The sequence below is a fragment of the Peromyscus leucopus genome, chromosome 8b, assembly GCF_004664715.2.
Source record: "Peromyscus leucopus breed LL Stock chromosome 8b, UCI_PerLeu_2.1, whole genome shotgun sequence".
NCBI lineage: Eukaryota > Metazoa > Chordata > Mammalia > Rodentia > Cricetidae > Peromyscus > Peromyscus leucopus.
Genome location: NC_051086.1, coordinates 52,259,924 through 52,282,786, shown reverse-complemented (window position 1 = coordinate 52,282,786; position 22,863 = coordinate 52,259,924). Strand labels below are relative to the sequence as shown.

At 52.8% G+C, this 22,863-nt stretch overlaps 2 protein-coding genes and 1 non-coding gene across 3 annotated transcripts in view; 2 read left to right on the top strand and 1 right to left on the bottom strand.

Annotated features, from left to right (window-relative positions):
- Chd3 (chromodomain helicase DNA binding protein 3) overlaps positions 1-16,258 on the top strand; it is a 30,743-nt gene extending 14,485 nt beyond the window's left edge. Inside the window, exons 15-43 of the mRNA XM_028869325.2 lie at positions 653-778; positions 2,111-2,266; positions 2,615-2,806; positions 2,939-3,139; positions 3,440-3,577; positions 3,843-3,964; positions 4,105-4,278; positions 4,573-4,714; positions 4,953-5,084; positions 5,955-6,072; positions 6,265-6,389; positions 6,584-6,815; positions 7,113-7,279; positions 7,714-7,891; positions 8,267-8,332; positions 8,858-8,943; positions 9,095-9,228; positions 9,782-9,926; positions 10,083-10,245; positions 10,705-10,826; positions 10,929-11,064; positions 11,166-11,267; positions 11,454-11,585; positions 12,515-12,623; positions 13,218-13,350; positions 13,609-13,804; positions 14,779-14,942; positions 15,232-15,358; positions 16,039-16,258. Of these exons, the coding sequence (XP_028725158.1) occupies positions 653-778; positions 2,111-2,266; positions 2,615-2,806; positions 2,939-3,139; positions 3,440-3,577; positions 3,843-3,964; positions 4,105-4,278; positions 4,573-4,714; positions 4,953-5,084; positions 5,955-6,072; positions 6,265-6,389; positions 6,584-6,815; positions 7,113-7,279; positions 7,714-7,891; positions 8,267-8,332; positions 8,858-8,943; positions 9,095-9,228; positions 9,782-9,926; positions 10,083-10,245; positions 10,705-10,826; positions 10,929-11,064; positions 11,166-11,267; positions 11,454-11,585; positions 12,515-12,623; positions 13,218-13,350; positions 13,609-13,804; positions 14,779-14,942; positions 15,232-15,358; positions 16,039-16,160 (4,140 nt within the window). The 3' untranslated portion in view covers positions 16,161-16,258. The remainder of the gene's footprint in view (positions 1-652; positions 779-2,110; positions 2,267-2,614; positions 2,807-2,938; positions 3,140-3,439; positions 3,578-3,842; positions 3,965-4,104; positions 4,279-4,572; positions 4,715-4,952; positions 5,085-5,954; positions 6,073-6,264; positions 6,390-6,583; positions 6,816-7,112; positions 7,280-7,713; positions 7,892-8,266; positions 8,333-8,857; positions 8,944-9,094; positions 9,229-9,781; positions 9,927-10,082; positions 10,246-10,704; positions 10,827-10,928; positions 11,065-11,165; positions 11,268-11,453; positions 11,586-12,514; positions 12,624-13,217; positions 13,351-13,608; positions 13,805-14,778; positions 14,943-15,231; positions 15,359-16,038) is intronic.
- LOC114693256 lies at positions 9,359-9,497 on the top strand. The gene has a single exon (XR_003734521.1).
- A 1,604-nt stretch (positions 16,259-17,862) lies between the features above and the next one.
- Rnf227 (ring finger protein 227) lies at positions 17,863-20,626 on the bottom strand. The gene is made up of 2 exons (XM_028869435.2): positions 19,427-20,626; positions 17,863-19,326 (listed from the first exon to the last, which is right to left on the bottom strand). Exons 1-2 carry the CDS (start codon positions 19,947-19,949, stop codon positions 19,271-19,273), a joined length of 579 nt encoding a protein of 192 aa, XP_028725268.1. The 5' UTR covers positions 19,950-20,626; the 3' UTR covers positions 17,863-19,270.
- Positions 20,627-22,863: the final 2,237 nt, after the last annotated feature.

The following is a 22,863-nucleotide window of genomic DNA, read 5'->3' as shown; positions in this document are numbered from 1 at the left end:
CGAAGGCTGAGCCTGCTAGTCACACCAGATGACAGCGGGAGAGCTCGGCTGAGGCTGCGTCGTAGAGCAGTTTCCTTCTGCTGTCGTGTCGTGCTTCTCCCTAGGGATAGCGATTCTTAATAAGAAATCGCAGGAACGCGCGTCGAGGTATCCTACTTAGATACAGCCAGATGGCGAAGAAGCTAGTGATACTGGTATGCTAGCACCGGTGAAAGAAGGGAGTGAGCGAACATACTCATAGCAAGAGCTCCATATCGAATAGTTCAAGACACAAGAGTTCCATCTAACTAGATGAGAGCTTGCCAGGGTTGCCTCTTACTACCACGTCAAAGAGAGACTACTGCGCGTCTCTCCACTATGTGCTCTAACCGGTCGCCTTCGAGCTAGTAAGCCAAAAGAATCCGAGAGTAACATTGGTGAGCTAGAATCTCTGCACATATTCATAACCTAAATCCTCATAGCATCCGACTGCCGGACACTCTTGTCGGGGACTTACGATTACAGAAAATGTCATACACGAGTATTAAACAATCCTGTCTGGTCAAGTGATCTAGGTGAAGCCTACAGCCGTCCTGAGCAAGGCTGCTGCTCTTTTCTGCTCCGAGCTGCGCTACTCCTCCTCTCTTGTGCCTATTGCCTTCTGCTCGATTAGGCCTACTGCCGCTACTATTTACATACCATCCGAGATAGGCTGACCAATGGCAGCCAGACAATTCGCAAGTTGAGCCTCTGGCAGAGTGGTGTGTTGACGACAACAGTCTCCCGGAGGTCTTTTATTGTGAGTGCGAGTGACTATTTAATTTGCAATGTTGTGACTACATTTTTTCCCTCTCTGCGTCTGCGTTCTTGCACTCTTAATCTGCCCCAAATAGTATGGATCACAAACGTGGTAGGAATTTAAGGCCAAGTAGATGGTTGCTTGTGGTAGCCACTCGGAAGAACAGTGGGAGGATTTTGTCCTTTACGACCTGAGAAGCAATCGACCTTGGGAATTTGCAGTTTGAGAGTCACGGAAAGAGAAGGAAGTAAGGAGTATTCCCCCGACTTAAGAAGCGCATTAGCGTATAGCATTAGGTCTCCATCTGATTGTGGAGATTGAGCTGGGGGAGTATCTCAGCGCTGTGCAGAGGAAGGGTATGGGCCTACGCCATAGCACATGGCTCGTAGACACAGCACGTCTCGGAGGGGACGCCGAGGTTTATCTACTTTGGAAAGATGAGAGTAGGCTGCGAGGAAATGCAATTTAAACATTTAAAGCATCATCTCTTAAGCCTTAGGTTTCTGAGCGAGCCAGTTGAGCCTCTTAGGAGTCCTTGGAGTCGCATTATAATCTCGTACACCCGACTAGTCGTTGCCTGGATAGTAGGCAGCCCTCAGTGTTAAGGACAAACAGTCCACACGATACGCTTCGGCACGCTCAGGTCTTGTGGGCGGGAGCCACACGGGTGGTGAACACCTTGGCTTAGAGTGTCCATCTCAGCCAGCCTTAGGGAGCTCTGTTGAGTTAGAGGATCTCCGAGATTCAAGCCACCCACATGCGGTCAGGCTCACAACCTTCTGTAATTCCAGGGGATCAGACACCTTCCTTCCATCTCGCATCTGAGGGAGAGCACACCCCACACACACTATACGCACACACTAAAGGTCATCATGTGCACCTGGCGCAGTGAGAGGTCCATGCAAACCACAATCCACACTAAAATAAAGATAACCAAATCTAAAAGAATAAGAAGAGGAAATGAGATGTGGTCTGAGAAGTGGGTAAGAGATTGCCTGGAAGAGGAGGATTGACTCTTAAGGTCTAACCCCAGGAGTGAGGATAGAAGGCTTGGGAGAGGGTGGCAAGGTGGCTTAGTGGATAAATGTACTGACCACTAAGCCTGACGACCTGAGTTTCGTCCCCTAGCATCCACATGGTGGAATGAGAGAACCAATTTCCACAGGTTGTCCTTGGACCTCTGCATGTAGGCCATGGCATGTGCATACATATGTACACACTCAAACTGCACGTGTAGTTAGATTTTTTTCTTTAAAATGCTTTTGAGAAAGAAGCCGAGAGAATCTGAGAAAAGGTTTTAGGCAGAGGGAGGCAGGTCTGGAATAGATTTAGAAAAGTCGGGGGCTCCGGAGGACCAGGCCTTGCTCAGACGCCCACTCTTTCCTCAGTGAGCTAATTATGGGGGAGGACCCTGCACAGCCTCGAAAGTATAAGAAGAAGAAGAAGGAGTTACAGGGAGACGGGCCTCCCAGCTCACCTACTAATGACGTAAGTTCTTTCCCCTGTCCCTACAGCCTGAGTCCTGGAGCGGCCAGCGGCTCTGAGCAACCGCTGTTCTCCGCCCCTCAGGCTGGCCCGCAGAGGGGCTAGGGATTTGGCGTCGGAGTTGGAGTGCTTCCGGAAGAAGTAGCCCAGCTCCTTCCCGAGCTAGCCCTTCTAGTGGTGCTGCTGGGTTTGATTTAGGGGCTGAAGGTGGGGGTTGGGGTTGGAGAGGACTGAAGAGTAGAACTCAACTCAGGCCGTAGCCGAGGATGTTGTCGTTCAGCTCGGAAGCAGTGTTAAGGACAGGGCCGAGGAACCCTGTCCCCTCGAACCTTTCCGTGTCGTCCCCCACAGCCTACAGTGAAGTACGAGAGCCAGCCTCGGTTTATCACAGCCACAGGAGGCACACTGCACATGTACCAGCTGGAAGGCCTCAACTGGCTGCGCTTCTCGTGGGCCCAAGGCACCGACACAATTCTGGCCGATGAGATGGGCCTGGGCAAGACCATCCAAACCATCGTCTTTCTCTACTCACTGTACAAGGAGGTGTGCGCTGGACTGTGGGCCCCCGAGGGTGTGAGTGCTAGCCTAGATGGGTGGAGGAGAGAAGGCTGGAGCAGGCAGACTCGTGTGGAGTGTTGGAGCCAGGCCTGACGGGATTCCACCCTTGCCTCCCAGGGCCACACCAAAGGTCCCTTCCTGGTGAGCGCTCCGCTCTCCACCATCATCAACTGGGAGCGAGAGTTCCAGATGTGGGCGCCCAAGTTCTATGTGGTCACGTACACGGGTGACAAGGACAGCCGGGCCATTATTCGAGAAAATGAGTTCTCCTTTGAGGATAATGCCATAAAAGCCGGGAAGAAAGCTTTTAAGATGAAGGTGAGTCCCTGTCTCGTGCGTCAAGGTCCTTGGGTCTGTCATTTCTCTGTCCCAACCAGGGATTCCTCTCCTCATCTCTGTGCCTCTGTACTCGCTCCATCGTAGACTCTCCCGGAAGCATGCATGAGGCTGTCAGTACTGGGCATGGGGCGGGGGACAGACAGACTGAGAGCTGTGGTCCGTTGTCGCGGTTCGGCTTCCCGAGGGAAACGCAAACATGGTTCTCGATGAAGGGCGGGGCTGGGGGTGAGGTGGGTGTGTGGTGAGTGGCAGCTGAACGGGCAGTGGCTTTGTTGGCAGAGAGAGGCCCAGGTGAAGTTCCATGTTCTCCTGACGTCGTATGAGCTGATCACCATCGATCAGGCAGCGCTTGGCTCCATCCGCTGGGCCTGTCTCGTGGTGGATGAAGCTCACCGTCTCAAGAACAACCAGTCCAAGGTGAGTGAGATTCCAGACTGAGCCTGTGGACTCCCCTCTGTCTCCATCCTTAACACAAATCCTTTGGGGGAGTTGTAGCCTGGAAGGAGGGTTCCTGTACTGTGTGGAGGAAGGGCCGTGCTGGGAGGGGATTGGGACTAGGGATTTGGGGTCTCTCATCCTGAGGGTACAGGGTTCAGCATCTGGCGAGGGAAATGTCTGTGAGGTGAGTCAGCCAGTTCCCACTGATAACCGTTTCTCCTGCTGTCCTTGTCTCAATTTCTAGTTTTTCAGGGTCCTCAATGGCTACAAGATAGACCATAAGCTGCTGCTGACGGGCACCCCACTGCAGAATAACCTGGAGGAACTCTTCCATCTTCTGAACTTCCTCACTCCAGAGAGGTTTAAGTAAGTGGCTCCCGAAAGCCAGGAAAGGCAGCGCCAGGGTTCTAGTAAAGATCCACCGGACGTAGGAAATGGAGCCTGAGATCGGAGGCAGGGGACTGTCTGTCACCTTGTCTGTCTTCTTACCTCTTTGTGTCTGCTAGCAACCTGGAGGGCTTCTTGGAGGAGTTTGCCGACATATCCAAAGAGGACCAGATTAAGAAACTGCATGATTTACTGGGGCCACACATGCTGCGGAGACTGAAGGCGGATGTCTTTAAGAACATGCCGGCTAAGACGGAGCTCATTGTCCGAGTGGAACTAAGCCCCATGCAGAAGTGAGACTCAGGACGGGCTGTCTAGACTTGGGAGTGGGGTGTGGGTGATAGTAACTTTCCAAGAGTTGGGAGCACGTGTTGTATCAGAAGTGGTGTCCCCCGCCTTTAATCCCAGCACTTGGGAGGCAGGAGCAGATGGGTCTCTGAGTTTGAGGCCAGCCTGGGCTACAGAGTGAGATCCAAGAGAACCAGGGCTACACAGAGAAACCTTGTTTCAAAAATTTTAAAAAAAGAAAGAAAAAAGAAGTGGTTTCTTTCTCCTTATCCCTTGTACATCCCTACCCTGGTCTTTAGGAAATACTACAAGTACATCCTAACTCGAAATTTTGAGGCCTTGAACTCAAGAGGCGGTGGGAACCAAGTGTCGCTGCTTAACATCATGATGGATCTTAAGAAGTGCTGTAACCACCCATACCTCTTCCCCGTGGCTGCCATGGTAGGAAGCAGAGGGCAGCGGGTGGGGGGGGGCGGGTGGGGGTGGCTGCTCACATGGCTGGTTCTCTGGGAGGGTCTCTGTTGAGCAGAGGGGCGGAACTAGCTTGCAGGGCCCAGGTTCTGCCCTTGGAAGGGTGGTAGGAACTGAGAAGTGTGGGAGCCATATTAAGCTTTTGGTTTTTCTAGTCACGGCAGAAGGAAGGAGTACGCTCCCTGACCCTCTTTCCCCCCCTTTTCAGGAGTCCCCGAAACTCCCCAGTGGGGCTTACGAGGGTGGGGCACTCATTAAGTCATCAGGGAAGCTCATGCTGCTGCAGAAGATGCTTCGGAAGCTGAAGGAGCAAGGACACAGAGTACTCATCTTCTCCCAGGTGACCCAGCCGTCTGCTCGCCTCATACCTGTGTCCTGTGGCCGTCCGCCAACCAGACTTTAATGCCTGTCCTCATTCCTGGGCTGCTCTAGTAGGAAAGACTGAGATCCTCCTGCTCATAAGCATGTCTTGACTCAGGCAGGCAAGGCGACACATGCCTATAATCCCTGAAGTTGGGATGCCGAGGCTAAAGCCAGTCTACACAAAGAGAGACCCCGTATTTGAGTGACAGAAAGAGAGGGCACATGGCTAGAGATGGCTCCGTGGTAGAGCCTCATGCCTAGCCTGCGTGAGGCTATGATTGGATCCACAAATAAAACAATAATAAAGAAGTCTGGGGCTAGGTGTGGTGGTGCACACCTTTAATTCAGCCTGGTCCACATTGCGGGTTCCAGGCCAGCCAGGCCTGCCAGGGCCTACACAGTGAGTCCTTGTCTTTAAAAACAAAGCAAAAAGCCTGGCTTGCCTGGCTCGTCCCTTGATCTGATCCTTGTTCCTAAGACAAGTGTGGTTGTCAGCCTTGTGAATGAATGCAGGGAGGAAGTACCGACCCTTTAGGATTCTGATGAAAGGTATTCTTCCGCTTTGGAGAAAACCACATACCAGTTTTATGAGCTTTTCAAAGTATTTATAGGTTTCTCTGAAACCCTTTCGTGGGTCTCAGAGAACCTGTGCCTTATCAGAAGATTCATCAAGAGTGGGACTGGAACAGTGATGGCTGGGGTGGAGTGAGTGAGTCACTGGGGGTCTCAGGGTGGGTGTGTTCCAGTAGGAGGAGGCTTGGGAATTTGTTCCAGTAACGTGTTACTTTGAGGAGCCAGGCCCAAGCTGTGTCATAGCCTTCTGAACTCTTGCTGTCCCTTGTTTTAGATGACCAAAATGTTAGACCTTTTGGAGGACTTCCTAGACTACGAAGGCTACAAGTACGAACGCATTGATGGCGGCATCACTGGCGCCCTTAGGCAGGAGGCCATTGATCGGTTTAATGGTGAGAATGAAATGCTTTGGTCCCTGTGGCTATGGAAGGCCCGAGAAACTTCTGTCATATCCTCAGGATGGGGGATGGTGAGGGGATGTTGGAAACTTGGACTTTGGAATTATATATGGAGGATATAGTGATTTATAGTCAGAGCCTCCAGCAGCTGGTGATGAACTTGACCTCCTAATTCTCACCTCCTAGCTCCTGGTGCCCAACAATTCTGCTTCCTCCTGTCCACCCGAGCTGGAGGCCTGGGCATCAACCTGGCCACTGCTGACACTGTCATCATCTTCGATTCTGATTGGAACCCTCATAATGACATCCAGGTGGGAACCTGCATCCTAAATAATCCCCTGTAACATTCGGCAAGTTGACATGGGTTCATGGAAGAGGTTGTCCTGCTCAGGTGGGGTCTTAGGAGAGAGGAGAAGGCCTTTCCCCAGCAGCCTGCTTTCCTGACCGTGTGCCCGCTTCCTCCTGTCACTCCCCGGCCGACCTCCCTTCTCTCCTGCCCTTGCAGGCCTTCAGCAGAGCCCATCGGATTGGCCAGGCCAACAAAGTGATGATCTACCGCTTTGTGACGCGAGCGTCTGTGGAGGAGCGGATCACGCAGGTGGCCAAGCGGAAGATGATGCTGACACACTTGGTGGTGAGGCCGGGCCTGGGCTCCAAGGCCGGCTCCATGTCCAAGCAGGAGCTGGATGACATCCTCAAGTTCGGCACCGAGGAGCTGTTCAAGGACGAGAATGAGGGTGAGTGAGACGCATCCTCCGCTCCCTGAAGGTAGTCCTGTCTTCCCCTGAGGAAAACACAACCAGAACAAAACAAAACAAAGGTGAAGAGAAGCACCTCTTTTCTAGTGGTCCTGAGAGAAGGGCTGGCCACCTAAGGAAACCAAGCAAAAGACCCTTGGCATGAGCTCCCAGGGAAGAGTTGTCCTCTGCAGGGCCCAGTGAGAAGGAGGAAGAGTGCAGCATCTCACCATCCCACCTAAACTGCCGGGGCTTCTGGCCGGAGCCTCAAGTCTTTTCTGTTCCTGTCCCTGCCAGGGGAGAATAAGGAGGAGGACAGCAGTGTGATCCACTATGACAACGAGGCCATCGCTCGACTGCTGGACCGAAACCAGGATGCAACTGAGGATACTGACGTGCAGAACATGAATGAGTATCTCAGCTCCTTCAAGGTGGCCCAGTATGTTGTGCGTGAAGAAGACAAGGTGAGAGGCGTTGGGGCCGGCCACACCCTGTCTCTCCAGGGCCATCTCTGAGCGGCATTGCCTCTCACTAAATTGTGGAAGTCTGCACCCTTAGTTTTGATTCATTCTCCCACCCTGGCCCCCAGCAAAAAGCAACAGTGGACCTCAGGCAGTCTCTCGTTTTGATAGATGAGACTGCACTTTGGAGAGAGACATGGGCACAGAAAGTTCTAGTAGTCACAGAACTACTAGAGTCTGTGGGAGGAAGTGAGGGGAAGTGGAGGAGAGGAAGGAGCCAGCACATTGCAAGGACGAGGTGCTAGGAAAGCTGTGCAGTGTCCAGAGACCGCACGCAGACCTGGAGACAGGGAGGAAGCATGGAGCAGGATTGGGCCTTCGTGGGGGAGAGGGGGTTTGGGGAGGGAGGCTGCCAGCCTCACTCAGCTGCCTTGCAGATCGAGGAGATCGAGCGAGAGATCATCAAGCAGGAGGAGAATGTGGACCCCGACTACTGGGAGAAGCTGCTGAGGCATCACTATGAGCAGCAGCAAGAAGACCTTGCCCGAAACCTCGGCAAGGGGAAGCGGGTTCGAAAGCAAGTTAACTACAATGATGCGGCTCAGGAAGATCAAGGTGAGGACCGCCCCGAGGGGTGGGACGGGAAGAGGTGATGGAGAGAGCTTTGGAGGCCAGGTGACTGGGAAGGGTCAAGGGGAACTTTTCTAAGGCCAGGTGGATTTGTGGGGATTTAACTCTCTAGGGACCACAGAGGGATCTTGTGAACACTCAGTGTTTAGGGTAGCTTTGACAGGAGGCAGAGTGGTACAGGAGGAGGTCCCCAGAGACCAAAGATGGCTAGGAATAGATGACTGTTATTCACGGATCTGACCCAGTGTCCCTAGCAGGACCAAGGCCGGGTGGAGGGGGAGAAATGTCCAAGATGAAGAATCCAAGTGGGAAGGGCCCCAGTATGGTTACCGCTGACCATTGAACCCTCTGTCCTCACAGATAACCAGTCAGAATACTCAGTGGGGTCAGAGGAGGAGGATGAGGACTTCGATGAGCGTCCTGAAGGTGGCCTCTTGTCTTGACTTCCTGTCTCAGCCTTGCAGTTTTACTTCCTAGCTTCCTTCATGCCCACTATTTTTTTCCTTCTTTTTCTGTCACGTTTGGAGCACATAGATAGCCATGTGGTCTCAGATGCTCTCAGGTCAGGAAAGGTAGTGAGGCGTGGTGATGCGCACCGGCAGGTCCAGCTCCTAGGAGGGTCAGACAGGATGGCTTGAGTCTAGGAGTCGGAGGGCTGGTCAACACAGACCTCATCTGAAAGTACGAACACACGTACACTGAGACTAGACAGGAAAGTTACGGTATTTTACTTCCCCATGAGTAAGACTGTCTGTCAGATATTTGCTATTAATCTCCAAATATGACTTCTTTTAGCCTTACTAGGTAGTATTGCTGACAACGTACTTGGAGGAAATTGAGGCACACATGCCACAGGCTAGCCTGAGTTTTCTGTATTATGGGATGGGTGCTAAGGAAGACTGAGGGCTTAGAGGAGGTGACCCTGCTAACCAGTGTCACCCTTACCCTTAGGTCGTCGACAGTCGAAGAGGCAGCTCCGCAATGAAAAGGACAAGCCGCTGCCTCCACTGCTGGCCCGAGTGGGCGGGAACATTGAGGTGAGACTCTGCCCGGGCCCCAGGCGTGATCTCTGAGGAGAAGATGGTGGCGGGGTCGGGCGAGACTGAAACTGAGGACTGGGCCACCGGCAGTAGAAAGGACTGCAGACCCCTAACCATTCGTGGCCCTGCCTCTTCGCCCCATCTTCAGGTACTGGGATTCAACACCCGACAACGGAAGGCATTCCTTAACGCTGTGATGCGCTGGGGGATGCCACCTCAGGACGCTTTCACAACACAGTGGCTAGTGCGGGACCTGAGGGGCAAGACCGAGAAAGAGTTCAAGTGAGTGTGGATGGTTTGGGGATGAACTGAAGAGGGGCTAAGAGCTTCGGGGATTACTTTCTTCCTCTTGGCTGCCATATGATGTGACCTTACTCAGCTGATCACCGCCTCCCTACCTTACGACATGTCCAGGCTCGATTTCCTGGGATGTGGGCTCAGCCCACCCCACTTCCCCTCAACAGAGCCTAGAAAAAAGGGGCCAGGCCTCTTCCCTCATGGGAGGGGTGTTTGAGAAGGAGCCTCACCCAGCCTAGTCTGGCCTCACATTTACTTGGCCAGGATAACTTGGCAGGAGGAGCTGGTGAACAGGATGAATAACTGACTGATGGGGCCCAGGAAGAAAGTGCCAAGTCCCAGGGGCTGCCGTGGGGGAGCCAAGGGGGAGGTCAATGAAGAGTTAGGTGTGGGGGCTGATGCCAGTGGGAGGCCCGTGGGCCCAGTCTCGGAAGCCGCTGGGGAGTTGAAGTTGAGGAGGTAGTGATCTCTGCACCTCCTTCATTGCCTGACCCACCCCTGAGACCTTGCAATCTTCCTTCTGCCCCATGCATTCCAGGGCCTACGTGTCTTTGTTCATGCGCCATCTGTGTGAGCCGGGGGCAGATGGCTCGGAGACCTTCGCTGATGGGGTCCCCCGGGAGGGGCTGAGTCGCCAGCAGGTGTTGACCCGCATTGGAGTCATGTCTCTGGTCAAGAAGAAGGTACCAGACTTTCCTCACTCCAGCATCTGGCCAGCTGCTTGGTCTCTGTCCTCCCTCTGAGTTCTAGCTCAGGCTGGTGTGCTACAGAGGAGACCAGGGCTTCCTCCGTGCCCGGTGCCAGGAACTGACCCTTGTCCTGCAAACCTCCTTCCCCAGGTGCAGGAGTTTGAACATATCAACGGGCGCTGGTCAATGCCGGAGCTAATGCCCGACCCAAGTGCCGACTCCAAGCGCTCTTCCAGGGCCTCCTCCCCGGCCAAGACGTCCCCCGCCACGCCCGAGGCTTCTACCACCAACAGTCCTTGCACCTCTAAACCTGGTAACTGGGGGTCAGGACGGTGGGGGACAAGTGCAGTCAGATGTCAGGGTAGAAAACCTCTGCTCCCCGCAGTTCGTGTGATTCTAATGAGACACCCGAGGCTGGACAACTTTATAGGAAGTAGGCTTATCTGGGCTCATGGTTTTGGAAGTTGGAGGTCAACAGCTGCATCCGGTGGTGACCTTCTTGCTTGCAGAATCCTGAGGTCACACAGGCTGTCCTATGGCGAAATGTAGAGAGCATGCATGTATAGTCCCCCCTCTTCTGGATTCAGTTGGGGGGAGGGGCTTCGCCCTGACCGTATCTAATCCTGGTTATCTCCTCCAAACCCCACCTGTCAATGCTGTACTTAGATTCAGTTTCTACCGTTTTGTTACCTCACACTGGGCATTAAATGTCAACTCATGAACCTTTGGAGAACACTGAAGCGTCAAACCATAGCACTCTGCCTTCCCACAGCTACTCCCGCCCCAAGCGAGAAAGGAGATGGCGTACGGACACCTCTCGAGAAGGATGACACGGAGAACCCAGAAGAGAAGCCGGAGAAGAACAGCAAAATGGGGGAAAAGATGGAGACAGAGGTGTGCGGACACCTGGATCTCACTGAGGGCCTGGGGTGGAAGGTCTGGAGGGTCTTGGTACCTAGGAACTTTACTCATTGTGACCCCACTGTCCTCCGCCAGGTTGACTCTCCCAGCCCAGCCCCGTCACTTGGAGAGCGGCTGGAGCCAAGGAAGATTCTGTCAGAGGATGAAGCACCAGGACTGCCTGGAGAGGTGGAGCCTGAACCTGGGTACCGGGCAGACAGAGATAAGTCTGGTGGGTCATTTCCTAGTGCTATGGGGACTGGAATTTGGGGCTCTGTTGTCTGGAGTTGGCAGAGAGCAACATCTTTCCTTCTGTTTCCTGACTTTCCACAGCCTCAGAGCCAACGCCAGGAGAAAGGGGGGAGGAGAAACCACTGGATGCCCAGGAACACAGGGAGAGACCAGAGGGGGAGACAGGGGATTTGGGCAAGAGAGGTAATGGGTGAAAGGGACTGGACACCTGAGTCTCTGAGGGCACCAGGGGAGGTGGGATCTGGGGAACCAACTGCCCGGGCCTTGGGTGGGCAGCCGTTGGAAGAGCCAGCACGGTTTATGTATTAAGTAGTCTTGACACCTAGTAGGAGGCTGTCCTGAGGTGTGAGCTTTAACTGTTTGGCCTAGCAGAGGATGTAAAAGCAGAACGGGAGCTTCGACTTGGGCCTCCTCGAGATGAGCCACGGTCCAATGGGCGCCGTGAGGAGAAGGTGGAGAAGCCAAGGTTCATGTTCAATATTGCCGACGGTGGCTTCACAGGTGCGAGCTGTCGTCTGTTCCCTGCCATTCCGGCTTTCTCATTGTGCCCGTGGCTTCCTGCTACGTTTAATTCCAAGTACTTCCATGAGATAGTGCATGCAGACTGTGGGCCTTCCCACTCATCCCTAATAGAGTCTTGTAGCTAGAGTTTTCCTGCCTGACCCACAGTCAGGACAAATCTTTGTCACCCGCCAGTCCCACAGCCGCTCAGACCCAACCAAGTAAACACAGAGACTTATATTGCTTACAGACTGTATGGCCATGGCAGGCTTCTTGCTAACTGTTCTTACAGCTTAAATTAATCCATTTCCATAAATCTATATCTTGCCACGTGGCTCGTGGCTTACCAGCATCTTCACATGCTGCTTGTCATGGTGGCAGCTGGCAGTGACTCTCCTTCTGCCTTCCTGTTCCAATTCTCCTCTCTGTTAGTCCCGCCTATACTTCCTGCCTGGCCACTGGCCAATCAGTGTTTTATTTATTGACCAATCAGAGTAATTTGACATACAGACCATCCCACAGCAGAGTCTTTTGTCTTAATCCTAATTAAATGAGCCTGTTCATAACTAACTTTATTTCTTACCACCTACCATAACCCTTCCCCATTTTTTTCAGGTTTATTTTATGTCTGAGTGTTTGCCTGCATGTATGTGTGTACACCACATGTAGGTAGCACCCTCAGAGAGGGTGCTGGACCCCCGTACCTGGAGTTGCAGATGGTTGTGAGTTACCATGTGGGTGCTGTGAACTGAACTCGGGTCCTCTGTATGAGCAACAAGTGCTCCTAACCACGGAGCTCCGTCTGTCACCCCGTTCACAGTTCTCAGGGGCCTTTAGTGCTCTGGCGTGACTCAGCTTTCCATCTGTACGTGACTGTGGGGATGGATGCGGGCCACAAACCTCTGACGCTCCCGCTGGTCTCTCTGCAGAGTTACACACCCTTTGGCAAAATGAAGAGAGGGCAGCTATTTCCTCGGGGAAACTCAACGAGATCTGGCACCGACGACATGACTACTGGCTTCTGGCTGGGATTGTCCTGTATCCTTTGTACAGAAGTGTGGCTGAGGAGAGAGGGATTGAGGAGAGAGGGCCCTTGGCCGTGTCTCTGTTGCTGCAATAAACATCGTGACCAAAAGCAGCTTGGGGAGGAAAGGGTTATTTCATCTTACAACTTATAATGCATCTTCCGGAGAAGTCAGGGCAGGAACCTGGAGGCAGGAACCTGGAGGCAGGAACTGAGGCAGAGGCCAGGGACGGGTGATGACTGGCTGGCCCCTCATGGCTTGCTTGGCCTGCTTTCTCATAGCACGCAGGACCACCTGTCCAGGGGTGGCCCCGCCCACAGTGGGCAGGGTCCTCCCACGTCAATCATTATTAAGAAAATGCCCTATAGATTTGCTTACAGCCCAACCTTATTTAGGCATTTTCTCGATTGAGGTTCCACTTCCCAGATAACTCTAACTTGTGCCGGGTTGAAAAAAAAAAAACTAGTCAGGACAGAGGGAACTACGGGTCGAAGAAGGGTCCACACTTGGGGCAGGGAGACTTGTGCCACACTCTGGGGAAATCTGGCCGATGTTCACAGTCAAGTCCAGTCAGTTTCCTTGATAGTTCCCTTTCCTCCCCTGGCAGTCATGGCTATGCCCGGTGGCAAGACATCCAGAACGATGCTCAGTTTGCCATTATCAATGAGCCCTTTAAGACCGAAGCCAATAAGGGGAACTTCCTGGAGATGAAAAATAAGTTCCTGGCCCGGAGGTTCAAGGTGGGGATGAAAAAGGAAAGAAGTAGTGTGAAGAAGGTCTTGGGTCAGAGGTTGTCTTGGGGGGGGGTGTTAACATCTTGAGAGTTGAGGTAGCACTTGGGGCTAAGGTCCCAGTGTACCCTTGTGATGGAAACTGGTCTGCACCGGCACTGATGTTGGGGTCACGCTGAGGGCCAAGAGCTGGGACAGAGTAGCTCTCCAGGGCTGTGTCCTGCCCCTCTGCTCACCTCCGTGTCCACCTCCCTCCTGCGCCCACAGCTCCTGGAGCAGGCGCTGGTGATCGAGGAGCAGCTGCGGCGGGCGGCCTACCTGAACCTGTCCCAGGAGCCGGCGCACCCCGCCATGGCCCTCCACGCCCGCTTTGCCGAGGCCGAGTGCCTAGCCGAGAGCCACCAGCACCTCTCCAAGGAGTCGCTGGCAGGGAACAAGCCGGCCAACGCCGTCCTGCACAAGGGTAAGGGCCGCGGTGGCCCCGCGCGGGGGAGGGCCCACAACGCTGCGTAAGTCTTCACCCCGCACCCTTCAAAATCTCCCCACACCCTTCGCCCCCCTTACCCCTCTACCCTCTGACCTCTAACCCCACCTCCGACCCAGCTGGCACCCTCTTGGGTTTTAGCCTTTATCCCTTGTCCGAGCCCATTCTCCCCACGACCCGCTAGGGTTCACATCAGTGACCATCAGGGTACCAGTCCCCTCGTTCAGTGGGACCTCATCCCTGGGAGTGCAACCACGTGGTTGTACCTGCTGTGATCCTGATAGCTTTAGTCTGTGTGTGCACACCACACAGGTCCTTAGCTTTGATCCCACAGACCACTTTCTTAGGACCTCCTTCACCCTATGAAGTGAAAACTCCTGCCTATCCACCCTTGACCCTACCCCATAAAACTTAACCTTTGACCCCCAGCCTCTTCTCCCATGTCCTTCTGGATAATTATAGGTTGGGTCCCGAGCCTTCTAACCACCTGACAGCAGCTGGTGTGATGACTGACCCCTGCCTTAGGTCCTTCTGTATAATGCTGGCCCCTTCACTTCCCTCCCCGTTATGAACTAAAACCGATTCCTTCAGTCACACTACCCCCGTGCCCCCAATTCCTCCCCACCATCCCCACCCCCTAAGCCGTCCTGTTCCAGTATGGGATGTTCTGACAACCCCCGACCCCATGTCTTCCAATGTCTCCCCCTCCTCTTTTCCATATTCTTTCTTCTTCCTCTTCATTTCCCTCTGTCCTGTGTGGTGTCTGGCCTGACACTTTCCTCCTCCGAATCACTCCTCTGCTGTCTGCTTCCTGTCGTTTTTGTCACCGTGGTTCTTTCATGTCTGTGTCCTCTCTTTCTGACTGTACTTGTCCATCTGACTGTCACTTTTTCTGGCTCCATCTCTCTTTCCATCTTTCTCTTGCCCTTCTTTCTCTGTGGCCCGGGCCCCAGTTCTGAACCAGCTGGAGGAGTTGCTGAGCGACATGAAGGCGGATGTGACCCGCCTGCCAGCCACGCTGTCCCGAATACCCCCCATCGCAGCCCGCCTGCAGATGTCCGAGCGCAGCATCCTCAGCCGGCTGGCCAGCAAGGGCACAGAGCCTCACCCCACACCGGTAACCCCTTTCCCCTAACTGTTTCTCTGTCAGTGCCCCTTCTACACACACACACACACACACACACACACACACACACACACACACACACACGAGCATGCGCACGCACGAGCATGCGCACGCACACGCACACGCTCCATCAGAATCCCACATATATGGAGAAACAGCCTGCTACCATAGTCTTCACCCTGAGTCTCCCTGCCTGTACCACAGCCTCTAGTGATTCTGGAGCCTGGTCCCTCTCCTCTAGACTGCGGAGGAACTAACCTCAGCTTGCTCTCTGTTCCAGGCCTTTCCTCCGGGTCCTTACGCCACACCGCCGGGGTACGGGGCAGCCTTCAGCGCCGCTCCCGTCGGGGCTCTGGCCGCCGCAGGCGCCAATTACAGCCAGATGCCTGCAGGGTCCTTCATCACAGGTGGGTGGTTGTTCCGACTCCGCTTCTCCCCCAGTTTTGCCAAACGGTGTTCCTGCTTGACTCCCTGCCCTGTTTAAACCCACCTCTCTTCCTCAAACGTGTCCACTGTTTTAGGGAAGAGTTGTCCTGGGCTTGTTTTATCTGTTCCTCTGCATCCCTTCTTCTGTCCCCATGACAAAACTCTGTCAGTCAGGAGGCCAAGGCAGGATTCCTGAGTCCTCAGGCCAGCCTGGGCTGTGTGGTCGTGCACACATTTAATCCCAGCACCGGGGGTGGGGGGAATAGAGGTAGGGGAGTGAGGGGGTGGGCATGGGGGCAGAAGCAGGTGGATATCTGTGAGTTTGAGTTCCAGGACAGTGAGGGCTATGAAGAGAAATCCTTTCTCAAAAAAAAAAAAAAAAAAAAAAGAAACCAAAAGCCTCCACATCATGTGACTTCGTATCTCCCACTTGAGCCTCCTCCACCCGATTTCCTCAAGAAGTGAGCGTGAATTCAGAAAGGCTCCAGCATCAGACCTGTCACACTGTGGCATCAGGAGACTCTGAGGAGGGCTTCACCCCAGTCCTACATGTATAAGGAAAATCAGAGTGGGAGGAAATGACGTGGCCGTGGGGGAGGCTTGAATCCGGGAGTGATGTTTGGGATGTAGGGACTGACCTTCCCATACTTGTCTCCCCAAGCAGCCACCAACGGCCCTCCAGTGCTGGTGAAGAAAGAGAAGGAAATGATGGCAGCCTTGGGGTCAGACGGGCTGGATCGGAAGGAGCCCCGAGCAGGGGAGGTGATTTGTATAGACGACTGACCGGATCTCAGGCCTGCCCTTCACCTAGGCCCCGACCCCGGAGCCGACCCACATCTCAGGCCTTGGGGCCTGCTGCCAGCCCTCCCCCTCCCCCTCCCCTCGGGCCACCGCTGGGCTAAGAGCTCTTCTCCTCTTCTATAACTTCTCCCCTCAAGAAGGACCCTGTCTCTCCCCACCTCCACACACCTTTCCCACCGAACCTTGAAGACTGTGCTGGTGTGAAGAGGTCTGTGGGAGATGCTTAGCAGGGTCTTCAAGTCCCCTTACTCCCCACCACCAAGTATACAGCTTCCCACTAAATGATTGTCGGGAGGGGAGAGGTGGAGCCTCCTCAGTCCTTACCTGCAGAAGTGGGGGTTAGCCTGGCCTGGCCGCCAAGAGCAACAGTACGTCATTGCAGAGGGATGAGAAGGGAACCAGAAGGAAGGGAAGGGGAGGGCGGCTGCACGCCGCTTGCCTTGCTTCCACATGGAGGGCGCAGCAGCTACGAGAGGGAGCGGATTGCTCTTCAGTGGCTCACTCACGTCCTGTGTACCAGCATCTTGCTTTAGGAACCTTTCTCCTCCCTAGGGACCAAGGACCACCCCCACAAAGAGTAACGGTTGGGTGATACTCCCTCAAGCCAAAGAGGAGCTCCCCAACCTGTTCTAGGAAACCTAGAGAGGGTGGGAGAGAATACAGAGGGCCGGACATGGGGGCAGACCCCCACTCTGGGGCTCAGGTTTCTGGAGGACTTAAATCCTCCCTCCTCGAGGCCTGGATACAGACTAAATTTGAGTAGGTCAGGCCAGGGGCCTAGTCAGGAGACTACCTTGCCTGTGGGACCAGAGCAACAGAGTGGATAACAGGCTAGGGAGATGTGGGCACATTTCCCCTCCACGGAGGGGCCAGGGAGTGGCAGTTTGCATGGGGAACCCCCACTTCCTCCTTGCTGCCCCTTCCCCAGTCTCTTGGCTCCTACTCCTGGTCTGTCCCCACCCCTCTTCTGTATCAGGTTATCGGTTGTACATATAAATTATACTTTCCTTTCTGTGCGCTGTCGTTTTTACCTGGGGAGGGGGAATTCTTGTATGGAGGTAAGACAGTAAGAAAGATTATTGCTTTGTACTATTTCATCTTATTAACCCCCACCCCACCCTTTTTTATTTGGCTGTTGAGACAGGGTTTCTCTTTGTATCCCTGGCTGTTCTGGAACTTCCTTTGTAGCCAAAGCTGGCCTTGATCTCTTAAACCATTCAAGAATCAAAGGAGTACCACTACTGGGGGGCGGAGGGCAGGCAGAGTCCCTCTGTGTATTCCTGGCTGTCCTGGAACTCAGATCCACCTGCCTCTGCCTCCCAAGTGCTGGGATTAAAGGTGTGAGCCACCACCGCTCAGGAATCAAAATAAGACCTTTTCCCAATACCAGCCACACCATGAGCTCAGTGTAGACGTGGTGAGCAGCAGGGTCCCTGAAGCCACAAATGCTAAGTGGTGAGCAGAGCAGCCTTCCTGACATGAGGGAGAGGTGCCTAACACTGAAAACTGCTTCCCCCAAGAGTCAGTAGAGGTCACTACAGCGCCACAGGTTCAATTCCACTGTGAAGCAGAAAGTTTTTATTTAAATTTTGTTTTAAAGAACTGGGGTCAGTCCGGTGTCCCTTGTGAAGGATTTAAACTGCTGGACAACACTTTGTATTATTCAGTAACAGCTTTTCACAGGTTGAGTGAGCCAAGATACTTTATTCTTGAGACTTACATTAAAAATAAATTCAGCAAACATTTTTTGAGTACATATTATACATTAACACTGCGATTGGCACTAGAGATAGTCATTTGGAGTTTACACTCTGGAAATACTCAAAACATAAAATATTAGAAAATAAATGCAGCATTCACTTTGACAGCACATATACAGAAATATGACAATAAGGCATATCACAACAGATACATGCTGGACTCCAAAAGAGGACATTTAGCTGAAATTAAGGACAGGAAAATGACAAAACTTTTTAAACAGGTTTATAGATAAATTATTGTCAATAAAAAGCTCTTGAAGACCTCTGAAAACTGAGGTCTATTGTAAATTCACATTTTAGTTCAGAAAAGAATGTTTTCTTCCACAATAGAATGTCACTTTAGAACCTTAAAGCAGGGTGTCATCAGTGTTTTAAATGTCCCACCCACAGGTGATGATGACATCCTGAAGTGACTAAGATCTAAACCAGTGCTTCTTAACTTACATCACCTGGGATTCTGAAAACATAGTCAGGGAATGTGGACTGGGGTCCTGAAATTCTGCACTTCTAGCAAGCTGTGAGACCAACACTGTTGGTCTTGATTTTAAGTCTATAATAGTAAGATATTTACAGGACTTTAAAATAGAACTAATCACATATGATAAGCAATGTCCCATTATGGGACACAAACTTAAAATTATGTGAGCATCTTTTTTTTTTCCCCTCAGTATTGCTACAGAGTCTGTAAAGATAACAGATAAAGGTTAAATTTTGATTCCTTTATCAAGTGGCTCACCCATCCTTGATAAGCTTTAATTAAGGCCTCATATAAACGCCACTTGGACATTTTCATACCTGCCTTATCAAGCTGAAGGGAGACTGTGTATGCAAGGCTTCCAATCATAATCAGGGAGGCAACACAGTAATTTCTAGAACAAGGAACCAAGAGTGGGAAGATGGCATGCCAACACACACACATAACCAGACAGGTGAGATTGACATCGTTAGCTTATCCCATCCTGTCTTTTTTTTAAAGTAAACACTTCCAACCACTGACCACTGCTAAAACAGGATGTGCTGCTTACACCACAGCCTCCCTGAACAAACGCGAAAGCTATAGCTCTGTATGTTTTCTTCCCACATTACGGTACACTTTGTTTTTATTATCCCTTGGCCACTGCCATCCTGAACACAGTGTGAAGCTGGCAGTCTAGGAGCCTCCGCCGCTCAAAATTGACACCACCTAGGGTACTTTCTGTTCAACTCCATCACGAACGTACCAATTCCAGCATCAGAGTGGGTGGTCTTGACATCAACCCTTTGTATTAGAGCACGTCCGAAGAAGATGCTGCTCCCACCTGCCTTCTCTGCCATAGCTCCCAGGTTCTTCGGCTACAGCGTGCAATGGGTCATGTGGGCAATGTCCTTGACCTCTGGACAGTAGAGCACTGGGGGAAAGAAGAAGGATTAGTGGCAGCATGAGGATGCAACCTGACCCAGCATTCTTGGGCGCTCGGTGCCCAGCATCCTCCCTAGGCGGCCCCTCACCATTGCTAGGCAACGGACGCCGCAAGCGGCGCGCCGGCGCCAGGACCCTGTCCAAGATTCGGCGAACCGCGCGCCAACCCGCACTTGTAGGTCCCGCCCCCTTCTCGCTCTTGTCTTCCCCGCCGCCGTCGTCGTCCTCTCCGTGGTCTCCGCTTTCCCTGGCCAGGCTCCCCATCGGGTCTCGTTCGCGCTCAGCCCGCGCTTTCTCCTCCAGCCGTGACCACAAGCCGAGGTCCAGCGCGATCTCCGAGACGCCGCCGCGCGGGAGCGGGGAGGGCGCGCGGCAGAACGGGCACGTGACGGCGCGGCGCAGGCGTACCACGCGCGCGGCCGTGCGGCTGCCGTCGCCCCGCGCCGCCAGCTCGCGCAGGCAGGCGGTGCACAGTGTGTGGCCGCAGCGGGCGCGCGCCGTGCCGGGCAGGCGGCGGGGCGCGCGGGCCCCAAGGTTGAAGGGTCGGTAGCAGATGTTGCAGTCCAGCTCACCCCGCTCGGGAAGAGAAGGCACCCTCATCAGAAGCTGCATGCTGGCCGCTGCGACCCGAGGACGTCGATCCCGCGGCGGCTAGGAGCCAGAACAAGCGGCCCTCCTTGGGCCAGGGCTGGGGCCTGGGGCCGGCGCCGCCGCCTCGGTCCCCTTTTAATAGTGAGGCCCCACCCTCGAGGCGTCACGCACCAGATCGGCCGCTCCCTTCCGTGGCACGCGTTGGGGCGGTGGAGGCGCGAGGCTGGGAATGCACTGAGTGGGGGCGCAAGCGGGATGGATGCCCACACGATGCCAGAGCTGCCCGAGGGAAGGAGAGGGGGGGACACGAACCACCCACTGCCCCCCTTGGTGAACTCCTCACCCCCAGCAAAACACCGGCGCCATAATTAAACGTGGAGCAGATCCCCAGGTCCCCCTCTTGCACACAATCACTGGCTCAAGTCTCAAGGGCCCTCTTAGCCTACTTGTCACATGCTCATACTCTTTCTCAACCTCCCACAAACAAGCTACATATGCCTGGTTTACTACTGGTTCTGCCCAACTTTAATTGGATTTCTGGATGTTTGAATTCATGCTGTCCTCACCTCTCTTTTTTTTATATATGACCTCTTGGGTTCTCGTAAGGCTCCCTAAATTTCACCCTCCATTAAAGGGTTCGATTCCAGCTAACATCTCGACCTAAGGAGGGACTTAGATTCCAGGAGCATGGCCTTAGGAATGCTGGGAATCTTTTCCTTCCAGAGTATCCAGGCTCGGACACCCACACAGTATGATGGTTGAAACGAAGCAGCCCTGCATGACTTCTGACTCAGGGGTCTGACTTCTCGCACAGGTAAACAGGACGTGGTGCTCACAACCCACATTCCCTCATGGTGTGGTGCCCACACCCAAGCAGCCTCCTCATCTTCTCTTGTACTGGTAGCCCAGGTTCTGTTGCAGAGGATAATAAACAAGTCTTGAGACAGCTGGCTAGAGTACCAATCCTGGTTGTAACATCACAGGCAAGTTACTTAATTTCTCTGGGCCTTGATTTCCTCATCTACAAAATGTGGATAATAATAGTAAGGATCGAAAGAGCTTGTGTTTGTAAGGTGTTTTAAATGACGCCCAGGACACAGTAAACACTAGATAAGCAATACCCATTATTATCCTTATCATCCCTGGCTCCAAACATGCATTGTGTTCCCTTTAACTTCGAGGATACCCAGTATTTCACATAAAGCATCTCTTGGTTTATCCAAGATGGGTTTCTCTATATGCATAGCATTTCCTGGTCCATCACAGGTAAGGTAGAGCTCGCTTGGTTTTGTAACATTAGAGTTGTTAAAACCTGGAGGGTAATCTTGGTTTTGTTTTCTGAGACTGGGTCTCACTCACTATGTAGCCCTTGGCTGGACTGGAACTCTGTGTGTAGTTCTGGATGGCTTCAAACTCACAAACGATCTGCCTGCCTCTATCTCCCGAGTGCTGGGATTAAAGGCATTTATTACCGTGCTTACCAAGGTCATCTTTTACCCAGTCTAATTCAGAATTCACTGTGTAGCCTAGACTGATCTCAGACTCATGGTGGTCCTCCTACCTCAGCTTCCAGAGCCCCGGAATTATAGCTTCTGGAAAGGAATCTTTTTGTGAGATTTACCTGAGGTTTATTTTATCTTTAATCATGTACGTTTGTGGGTCTACGTGTATGTACACATGAGTGCAGGAGCTCCCGGAGCCCAGAAGTGGGTGTCAGATCTCCTGAAGCTGGAGGTACAGGTGGATGTGAACTGCCCGACGTGGGTTCTAGAAATAAAACTGAGTCCTCTGTAAGAGCAGCACAAACTGGTGGCCTCCTGTAACTCAGACTGGCCTGGAACTCTGCAGAGAGCTAAAAATGACCTTCAGCTCCTGCTAGGGTTAGGTATGTGTGCCATCACGCCCTGCTTTGGTTTGCCATTATTTTCAAGCAGATGGTAAGAATTTGGGAGCTTGGTTGCTTTCATGGTCACTTGGGAGAACCCATCTTCTTATTCCAGTGACAATGTCATCATTCAAACCTTTTGTAGGACTTTTCCTCGGAAAGGTGAGCCTCGCATTTTAAAATATCTTTGGGAGGCTGGCAAGGCGGCTCAGTGCTTAAGAACACCTGCTGCTCTGCCAGAGGACCTGAGTTCAGTTCCCAGCACCCATGTGGGGCAGCTCACAACCATCTGTAACTCTAGCTTCAGATGTGAATCTATTCTAGACTCCACACACCTGCACACACCTGCCACACACACACACACACACACACACACACACACACACACACACATGCACGCATACATATAAAACAAACTTTCAACTCATGGTAAATTTTAATCTGTGTGTTTGTATGGATGTCCATGTTTATGATGTGTGTGGATTCCTGTGTGTAATTCATGCTACGGCACATGTGTGAAGACCAGAGGATGACCGCAGGGGACCTCATGCGCACCCTCTTTGGCTTTTCCTGTTGTTGGTAGTGGGTGTGTGTTTTGAGGTAGAGTATGTAGCCCTGACTGGCCTGGAACTATGTAGACTAGGCCAGCCTCAAACACACAGAGTGTGTTTGCCTCTGTCTCAGAGTGTTAGGATGAAAAGCATGCACCACCATGCCCAGCCTAAACTTGCTTAAGACAGGATTTCACAGATTTGTACGCCAGGATAGCTGGCCCACAAGCTTCTGGGATTCTGAGGGTTCTCCTATATCCACCTCCCACCTGCTGTGGGAGAAATTAATTACAGACACTCAGTCATGACGCTCAGTTTATGTGAGGTCTGTGGATTCAAACTGAGGTTCTCACACTTGCGCTCAGGCACCTTACCCAGCGAGTCACCTCCCCAACCCAAATCTTAATTATGGAAAGTAGAATAAAACCAGTCCGAAGCGTTTCCCCACCAAGGGTCCCTCTAAGCCGCTCATCATGTCACCTGCTCCACAGCCTTTATC